The sequence below is a fragment of the Macrobrachium nipponense genome, chromosome 1 (genome assembly GCF_015104395.2).
Source record: "Macrobrachium nipponense isolate FS-2020 chromosome 1, ASM1510439v2, whole genome shotgun sequence".
Taxonomy (NCBI): domain Eukaryota; kingdom Metazoa; phylum Arthropoda; class Malacostraca; order Decapoda; family Palaemonidae; genus Macrobrachium; species Macrobrachium nipponense.
In genome coordinates this window covers 12,287,715-12,298,252 of record NC_087200.1, presented here as the reverse complement: position 1 = coordinate 12,298,252, position 10,538 = coordinate 12,287,715, and the positions used below count along the sequence as shown (strand labels likewise).

Below are 10,538 nucleotides of genomic sequence, written 5' to 3'. Positions count from 1 at the left end.
ATCAGATCCTTTTAGATTACATATTGTAAGATGTTCTCTCACACATTCTCTTTTTCAGTCTCTTCCTTTGATTATGTTCTTCAGAACTTGAAGGGAAATGTTCTCAAGGTAAAATGAAATAAGCCAAAACAAAGATTAGGTAATTAAATGAAGCAAAATATACTTGATTAAAGTACTGTAGTACCCAGAGGTGAAAAACTTTTATTCATTTTGGAAGACATCGTTAAAAAATGAAGTACAGCCGAAAATATGGGGTCAAAAAAACTAAAAAAAGTTCATAAAACTTAAAAAAGAAATAAGTGAGAAGACAGTTCGTTTATCTAAAATATTAGAAGCCAATAATACAATGAATGTATTGCAGTTATCGTATAAGCTTGTTCTCTCTCTCTCTCTCTCTCTCTCTCTCTCTCTCTCTCTCTCTCTCTCTCTCTCTCTCTCTCTCTCTCTCTCTCTCTCTCTCTCTCTTCATTTCTTATTTATATATATATAATATATATATATATATATATATATAATATATATATATATTATATATATAAGTTGTATAATTATGTATTATACGTAATATAAATAAAAAAAAACACTATAGAAATTCTGTATTACATAATCCATGGATATTAAAATCATGCTGTTTACATCAATTACAGAAAATAAATTCATCTATTACAATAATCTTGAGTTGAAGCATAAGAGCAGCGTCATTTCAAGCTATTATCAAATGAAGTTTGTTGAAAAAAAAAAAAAACCTTATTGCTTTACAGGCCGTGGCCCGCTTGAGCGCCCCAATCGGAAACGTTTTCGGCGAATACGAGTGGCCCGGTTGGTGGTCAACCAGCCAGGGTCAGGCCAACATCACCATGACCAACATCCAGCTGACGGGTAACCTCATTCTGGGCGTAGACGACAACGGCATACTGACGGCAGATTCCCTCAAAGTAAGTCATTCCTACGCGACTGGAATTGGAATTTACTAGAATTGGAATATACTAGAATTAAGAGCCAAGGGCAAAGCGCTGGGACATGTATGAGGTCATTCAGCGCTGAAAGTTGGGAGTAAGAAGGTTTTTAATGATGTACCAGGAGGAAAATCTCTCAGTTGCACTATGCAACGATTCTTATAGCTGGTTCACTTAAGGTAGATTCTTGGATGAGCCCTATGCTTACGAGACGTTTGTTTGGCGGCCGCTGATTGGCTGGTACCGGGAGGTATAGGCAGCTCCCAACCAATCAAGCATAGGGCTCACCCAAGAATCTACCTTAAGTGAGCCAGCTAAGAATAGAGGGTAGACGGAAGTAAGATGGAAGAAAGAGAATATGAACGGAAGTACAGGCTGTCCATAAAGTCCCAGTACCATTCTGAGGAGTAGATACTTGTGATGGTACTGGGAGATTCAATTTGTCTCAGGAGTTAAAGTACGAATGTTGCGGGAAAAATGATCTTTCTCTTATTTTTCCTTTTTTTTAACACAAATTTAGAAAAAAAATTATTCCAGCTGTTGTGGATGAACTTACGCCATCTTGAAGTTAAGTTCAGAAAGAGTCTCGAATGGTGAAAGAAAAGAACTCATATTTCTAATTTCGACCACCAGGTCACCCATTCGGGTTAATATCATGGTAATTCCTTCATTTTGATGAATATAATATTAATTTGCTTATGTATGTCAAACCTATTTTATGAATTGTTAAACGGAAATACAGACATACAAATACTATATATATATATATATATATATATATATATATATATATATATATATATATATAGTATGTATACTATCTGCACACACACACACACACACACACACACACACATATATATTTATATATATATATATATATATTATATTATTATTACTTCCAGTTCTCTCTGTATTACCTGGACCTGATCCCACACTTCACGGGCCTGAGCACTGAGCATTCCTACATGGTCAGCGCCGTCGACCTGTTTTTCAACTCCATTATTGAACCACTTCTTGTTGGAAGCGTAAGTCAGAACCAGTTATTTATTATATACATAATTTTTTAAATTATAAATCATTTTAAGAGCGTCAATCAGCATCAGTTAATCAGATCATATATTTATTAAGTTTTGATTATTTTAAGACTCCTTTGTAGACAGCCCGAAAGATTTGTGGCCCACTTTTCTCTGGCAAAATTTTGGGTGGTTCCTGTAACAGCGGAATAAGACTCACGTGTTTTTTTATCTTGTGTCTAAGAATTAATTTGAGTTATGATATTCAGATATTCGATTTGGTTTTGTGATATGTGCATATACATACATATATATATTTACTATGTATGTTTGTATATATGCACGTGTACTATGTACGTCTGTACATATATACATACATAAATACAATATCACAAAATCTACTTAAGGAGGTGAGTGAAAACCATGACTCTGAACAAGTACTTTCGTAGTTTATTCCACATTTTCAAGGTCACCCTGAATACAAGAGATGTTGACAGACCTTTATATACAAAAACAGAAGTTGTGGGGTTGGGGGGGGGCGGGTTACAGGTTGTTAATCTGGGCGGCTTGTTTCGTGCACAGACATCATCTCAGAGATATCCAAACTGGGAAAGAAAAGCGCAACTGTATCCCCTTTAATAAAATTTAGTTAAAGGTTTATTGATACAATTCATGAAACGAAGGAAGATAAAAAGTTTGCTTATTACTAAAGTTGATAAATCCGTTTGTTTTGTAATAATGGATAAAATCTGCTATGTGGAAAAAATGGAAAAACTTTATCTGACTCTACTACTTACAGAAAGCTACGGAAAGACCCATTAGCTGATGTCATAAAAAGTTTCATGTCTAAAATAAAGGGTATACTAAAGGAATTCAGTTCAATGTAAGAGAAAGTGACGACGATTGGCCCATCTTTACCTTAGATGTACGGATTAATCAAGGCCCATAAAAGAGATTTTCCTATTCGGCCCATTATCAGTTCTATTAGTTGTAAACTTTCTAAAAAATCTAGATAAATTACTATCACCTATCCTGGGTACTATTTCAAATTCCCATTTACAAAACTCTGTTGGTTTCTGTGCCAGACTTTCCATATTGAATTATCCATTACCGTCAAATAAACGAGTTTTGATGTGACATTTTTATTTTTTAAAGTTCCTATTGGTGACTTCAATATTTATCATCACATTCGGACTTGTATAATCTAGAATTACCTATCAGTGTCGTTATTAATTTTATATGCCTTTTTAAAATAAATTTTAAATTCACTTTCAATGGTAATTTTTATGAACAAATATTTGGTATGGCTATGGGGAAACCTTCGCCACTTTTTCCTAATATTGACACGGAGTTCTTTAAGTCTAAACTTATTCCAAGAAATTTATTCTCTAAAGTGTTTTGGGTTTGATATGCAGTCGATTGTTTTTGCATTGTAAAAGAAAATATAAATATTCCTGATTCCTTCCATACAATTAATGATCTTGTACCATACATAAAATTCACAATAGAACATAAAGAAAATAATTGTATACCTTTTTTCGGATGCCTTAGTTATAAAGTATGTAGGAAACCCACGAATAATTTTTCATATATCCATTTTTACTCTAACCAAGCTAAACAAATTAAGGTGTCAATATTTTCTAGTTTGTATCGTAGGTCTCTTAGAATTTGTAGTCCTGAATCTATAGAAGATGAGTTTAAAATTATTGATGAAATAGGAGATTCATTATGTTACCCTCCATATTTTTGGGAACTTTGTAAAAATAAAGCAAGAAAGACATATTGCAATCCAACCAGTGTTAAAAAAATTAAGAATATTCTTTGTACCATTTCATCCTAATTTCATTCCTGCTGTACCCATTATAAAAACAATTGATGTTAACTTAGTATTTAAATATAATAATAATCGTAGAAATAAACTAATTAAGAATAGCCCGCCCCCAAAAAAAAAATTGTATACAGTATTTCTTGTAAACATCTAAAAGTGAGATGCTTTCTGCACAAATATGTCATATCAAGGGTTTAACAAATAATGGCATTGTGGATCATTGGCTTAAGACAGCCCATGCTATTAACTGGGATAATTCCCCGATAATCTGCAGGGTCAAAGATCACTGCAAAAGGAATCTGATGGAGTCCATTTTATTGAAGCCACGTCAACGAGAAATTTAAATCTCCATCCTGGATTATACCTTGATCCTCTTTCCTGGTCTCTTTTGCTTAAAGAACAAACTGTGACCTCGGTCCCCTCCTGTTTTCGTATATAAAGGTCTGTCAACTTCGCTTATATTGAGTGTGAACTTGGAAATGTAGAAGAAACTACAAAATTACTTGCTCAAAGTCCCAGTTTTCACTCACCTCCTACGTGGCTTTTGCGATATTCTCAAGCACGTGTTCCTTCGTGCTACATTGGATACATACAATATGTGCGTGTGTGAGCGCATGACAATGTGTTAATTCATCATTTCGCTCTGTAAGTACTGTTCCTAATCATCTAAGCACTAAAAATAATGAATTTCTAATCATTTCACAGTTGGAGGGCAAACTTAAGAAACTACTCAATACCAAGCTGCAGGCTGCATTCAAGGAGAAACCCTTCCCGGATTCCATATCACCTGTTGATTACTTCATTGCTAAGGTAATTCTCTCCTTCCTTTGATTTTGTTTTGACGTTCAGCTTTGCAGTTTTATGTCTGTCTGGACGTCATGTATGAAGTTGTTTGCTGAAAAAATTAAGAAAAAAATAAAGATAAATTGATAGTGTTAATTACAGTACCAACAATGTGCCTCGCTCTCGAACTTCAGAGGTCCTTTATTCCTCACAACGTTGGACTGTGGGACAGCCTCCCTTCAGATGATGTTGTGCAATTGGAAATTAAAAATTTCAAGCGAGGATGCAGTGCTTTACTACCAATACTATTCTTCTTGCATTTCAACGCATCTTTATCTATTTGTTACTTTATTCATTTTTGTTTTCTTATTTGTAAGCGGGTTCTCTTCTCTCTGTATATCCCTTTCCCTCCTTGCTTCTTCCTCATGAACACCATATTCTTTGGAAGGTGAATTTTAAGTCAGTGGCCCCTGTGGGCTTGTTCCACATGAATGGGTTCGTTTCCTACTGCTCTTAAGTTTTCTTGTGGAGAAAATCATCACCTCTGTCATGTATCATCGTCCATTTTTCCTGCTGGCTCCAAATGTAAACAAACTCACACTTCTTCTTCTTCCCCAGACTCGCAGGACCCTTAGACAGAAGTTCGATCCGCTCGTCATCGAGAGGAAAGAAGTCAGCATGGCGTGGGAAATGACTCTCGTGGTAAGTATTGAAAGAAAATAAGAAAATAATCACGAATTGAAATACTTTAGTGACGAAACTGAAAAGATTTCGAATACTCTACTTTTTTTTTTTTTTTTTTTTTACGCAGCTCAAAGACGTCAGTCTCTCAGGTTTATCTACGATTCACAGAACTCACGAGGTCTCCGCCGAATTCATAGACAACGCTATTTTCGCTACTGTGCAGGTAAGGGAGAGAGAGAGAGAGAGAGAGAGAGAGAGAGAGAGAGAGAGAGAGAGAGAATGTGACTATTTTTATTGATAAATGCAATGGAAGACGGAAGAACATTTACCTGAGAGTTCTGAAAACTATTTAATTTATAATTTACTTTTTAGTCACAGTACTCTTCTTTTTGTTACTTTAAAGAATGAAAATCACTGGAAGATATATATCAGTCAGTAAAGGTGAGTTTACACTAGACTTCACCCCACGCTGCATGCGTAACTCATCATCAACTCCTCCCAAATTCTTATTAGCCCCGCCTACTGGACTGCTCATCAAGGGTCACGCCACACCACTAACTCACCCTAATGAACACTCCAGTAGGTGGGGCTAGCAAGAATTTGGGAGGAGTTGGTGATGAGTCTTACACATGCAGCGTGGGGTGAAGCCTAGTGTAAACTCACCTTAAGGCTCACTGCTCCCCAGATCATTCAATTTTAAATCTACAAACTTCAAATAAGGAATACTATTATATATACATCTTGGGTAAACAGCATTCACCAGCGTTAGTTTTCTGAACAGTGAAAAGAAAAATAACAAATTATTTAAATAATAAAGGCACGATACCATTTCTGGAAGAAGTGTTCAATTATGAAAGCTGGGCTTATTTCTGAAAGATGGGCGCCCAGAAGCTGAAGGGGGGAGCCGATTGGTCACTGTCAGCAGCCCTCATGCCAGCGATCAGTGGTCACATCGACATCGAGGTCGAGACGTTAGACATTACTGTGGAGCTCAAGCAACCAGCTAATATACGAAGTCCTCCGGTCTTGAGGAAGATCGACATACAACTAGGTAAGATGGATGTCAGTCCTAACTGCTGTCAAGTTTATTTTGGCTACACCTAAAATGATGACAATAGCTTATCTATTTCTTTTCCCAGCTAATTTGGTAGGAGTTTTATGTTAGCAACAGCTAAAATGTCAAGAATAGCCTATCTTTATCTTTTCCATGCCAGTTTGCTAGTTTTGTCTTGGCCACAACTGAAATGTGGAGCAGTTTACCTAGTGCAGTTGTGGAATCTGCTGATCTCCAAATATTTAAGCTAGAAGCAAATGCATTCCTGCTTTCTGCTGCCCGCTGCTTTCCTATAGAGGCCTCTTGGGTTTATACAGTCTGTTAACTCTGTCCATAAAGGTTTTCAGCTGGAGATTTAAAGAAAGAAAAGAAAAGAAAGGCTTTTGACTGGAAGCTCGTTTATTACGTCAAGAGAGGTTCAAAATATTTTATAGTTTAAAAGTATGTTGAATACTTCCTGGCTATTAAGAATCTTTAGGAGATGGATTTGTAACTTGTCTGCTGGAGTAAAGAACTTGATACACTGGTTAAAGTTTCATTTAACGTTGTAGATATATGCTGTTAAATTTACTGTACAAGTAAAAGAATCAATCCTGGTCTGTTTGTGTTATCGTAAATGGAGTGACACAAGAAGTCTGTGGAAAGGTCAAAGTTGTTGGATAAGAGAAGGAGGGATAAATGATTTGTGGAGAGGCTGGAGTTTTACACATGGCCCATTGTTGATCTGGTATAGCATTGAAAAAGTCCATAGACAAGTGAAAGTTTCAAAGTGTCTGTGAGAGGAGAAAATAGAAAGGGAGTGTGATTACTGACAGGGTCATATGGTAGATGTTAACCATAAAAACTGAGCAATAATTGCTAGTTTGCATGCTGAAAGGTATTTAGAAGGAAATGGAGAAGCGCAATGAATGAAGGTAGATATGTAAGAGGTAGATAGCAGAATGTTAGAAGTATGAATACAAAGACATGGACGATAAGAGGAATATCTGAAGAAACCGTTGATCCAACTCTCCTTTATGGAGATGTATTCCTTGCATAATGTTGAGTAACGACTCGAATGGTAAAAATATTCGAGATATTCAGAATGAGTAATAGAGAATTTACTGAAGTGAAAGGATGGTTTGACATTGTGGCGAGTCTGAGAGACTTTTTTCCTTCTCCCAGGCAACCTTGCCGTCAGGTCAGCTGGGGAGAGAACCATGGACTATGCTGTCGAAATCCTCATCAACATCGTGCCAAACATTTTCAGGAACGTCATCATGGACAAAATCGAACCGAAGTTGCATCAGGTAATGTTTTTTCAAAGTATTTTTTTTTTATCTGAGAGAAATGTTTATGATGCTTTACTTGACTGTGATTACTTGAAACTACAGTCATTCATTTTGAATTTCATAATCGTTCATGAATAATACTTGAAACAATTTCCTGGGTATTTTATGAACTTTCATAACTAAATTTTAGGTCTGGAAGGTTAGAAGAAATGATGTACAGAAGGGGATTATCTAGATACGTCACTATTTCCATAATCTGACTTTGTTATCATTAAAAACAACTGCATTTTTTTTTTTGCATTATCATCAGTTGGTTTCATGAGGTTGTCATGTATGTCAATAATTATGTGTTGTGCGTTTTATAATCTTTTAATGTAGAGTATACCACAGATAACTCCTCTTCCCGTGGCCTTAAGAGCCAACAGTTTATTCCGCTCAGTTGTGCAATGCTGTCTCTCTGATAGTAACTACTACTTAGTTAAGAGCTGCCGTTTTTGGCTGCTAAATAAATGGCTCTGACTCGAAATTGGTCTCTTTAAAATTTACTTATTCAAGTTTTCGTTCATGTCGCTGAAAAATTATTCTCCCAGGTCTCGAGTCCGCACTCTTTCTGTTCGCCCGCAGATCTTAGAATCCACTGAGGCTAGAGGGATGCAAATTGTTATGTTGATCATCCACCTACCAATCATCAAGCATAACAAACTGCAGCCCTCTAGCCTCAGTAGTTTTCATTGTTTTTAAGGTTAAAGTTAGCTATGACCATTATATGTGCCGATAAAACAGCCCACCACCGGGCTGTAATTGAAAGTTTCATGAGCCACGGCTCATGCAGCAATATATCTTGTACAGAAATCTCGATGTATCATTTTTTTTCTTTAGTTTTTGCAATCTTTCGTACAAACGGTATCTAACAAAATGAGAGGAATCACAGGAAATTAGTTTGATTCCTTTGATAGAAGCATGAACTCAAGACCCACCAACTAGGTCAATATCATTCCGAAAACCACTGAACGCACATTAAACCAAGACCGTTTTCCGACAGGTCATCCAAAGGCAGCTGAACGGCTTAGACCTTCATCGGATCGTCATGGATAAATTAGCCGAAAGGAGGCGGAGACAGGAATCGTCCGTGACGGATCCGGAATCGCCTGGAACGGATCTGGAATCGGCTGACGTTGAGTGATCACCAATCTTCGTAGTGATCGGGACTTTCGTTTATGATTAATATAATCAAATGAGCCTTTTTATTTTGTAAAATATTTCAGAAGAAAATATTTTTATGTTCGTTTTCTTTCTATCAGTTAAGCATCAGTCAGATTTTTTTTTTGTTTTATAGGCGATGGCTGGTTCCTTTTCTTGTGTATTTAGTGTTAACGCCATTCATGGAAATTTGAAATAAGTCTGATGAGAGAGAGAGAGAGAGAGAGAGAGAGAGAGAGAGAGAGAGAGAGAGAGAGAGAGCTGATGCTGAGTTTGCCATTAGGGTAATCGTATAGCTGTCAAAATTTTCGAAAAGGAATGTTGATAAACCTTTATCATATTTGCTTGAAGGAAAAAATTTATTAGTGAGAGAGAGAGAGAGAGAGAAGAGAGAGGAGAGAGAGAGAGAGAGAGAGAGAGAGAGAGAGAGAGAGAGAGAGAGACGTACATTTTCTATTTGAAAGAGTTTTCCTGGGCCAATCATTGGATTTAATGCATTTTTGTCCAATATATAGATGTTATAGATTTTATCTATATTTACTACAGAAAACTATTTAAAATTGTCCAGATCTACAACATCAAAATTATTTTTATGATCATTCGCGAATATAACTATAACTCAATTATTTCTTCGTATTTAGATTACGATTTTCGTTCTGTGGGCGAATATTCGTTATTCAGGTTACACCTGGAGAAGATTCCTCAATACTATATGTATTTAGTCATCCACTATTTTTTTTTTTTTTTTTTTACATGTATGGAATATTTAAACTTTTGCATTTTTTTTATTAAACATATTTACTCAGTGACCCGAATTTCATTAGTTATCATCTTTAGACAATTCCAGTTTTTTTTTCTTTCTTTTTTTTTTGCCTACGATCCGACTCGTCTGATTGGGCAAGCCCAGCTTCTTAAGGCTGATCTAACATACAAATACAACTTGGCCTGCCGAGTCGTTGGCCGCGAGTTCGATCCTCGGGCATTCCATTGAGGGGTCAGAGATGTGTATTTCTGGTGATAGAAGTTCACTCTCGACGTGGTTCGAAAGTCACGTTAAGCCGTTGGTCCCGTTGCTGAATAACCAAAGGTTCCATGCAACGTAAAAACACCATACAAACAGACAAACAAACAAAAGCAAACAACTTGGAAATGTCTTTGATTCATTAAAAAGATTTTTATTTTTCATCTTCATTTATTACTTTAGACTATTAATGATAGTTTTTATGCATCGTTTTCCTTTTTAGCTTTCTGTAAAAGAAAACCATTGTGCCGGCTTTGTCTGTCCGTCCGCCCTCATATCTTAAAAACTACTGAGGCTAGAGGGCTGCAAATTGGTATATTGATCATCCACCCTCCAATCATCAAACGTACCAAATTGCAGCCCTCTAGCCTCAGTAGTTTATATTTTATTGAAGGTTAAGATTAGCGCTAAAGGTACCAACAACATAGGCCACCATCGAGCCTTCGCTGAGTTTTATGGGCCTTGGATGATGACACCACCGGACCGAAAACTCAATTGCGCCGAAGACACTTCGGAGTATTTTTTACTTGTTCAATGTTTCTGTCAGATTTGTGCGATGGAACGAATATGCTACTTTATTTGCAATCAAAGGTGGAGTTGAAAATGGGTTATATACGACATGTTCTAAGACTAGAAAACTGGTTATTGACACATGAGATTGCTAAGCTGCACATACATAGACGTACACACAATATATACATATATGTTTTTTATACACATGATAT

General features: G+C 36.3%; 1 protein-coding gene across 1 annotated transcript in view; it reads left to right on the top strand.

The window, feature by feature from the left end:
• The window catches only part of LOC135219130 (uncharacterized), a 17,591-nt gene extending 7,990 nt beyond the window's left edge, over positions 1-9,601 (top strand). Inside the window, exons 4-12 of the mRNA XM_064255585.1 lie at positions 762-935; positions 1,862-1,984; positions 4,506-4,610; positions 5,202-5,285; positions 5,395-5,490; positions 6,144-6,318; positions 7,486-7,610; positions 8,635-9,157; positions 9,188-9,601. Coding sequence (XP_064111655.1) covers positions 762-935; positions 1,862-1,984; positions 4,506-4,610; positions 5,202-5,285; positions 5,395-5,490; positions 6,144-6,318; positions 7,486-7,610; positions 8,635-8,775 — 1,023 coding nt within the window. The 3' untranslated portion in view covers positions 8,776-9,157; positions 9,188-9,601. The remainder of the gene's footprint in view (positions 1-761; positions 936-1,861; positions 1,985-4,505; positions 4,611-5,201; positions 5,286-5,394; positions 5,491-6,143; positions 6,319-7,485; positions 7,611-8,634; positions 9,158-9,187) is intronic.
• Positions 9,602-10,538: the final 937 nt, after the last annotated feature.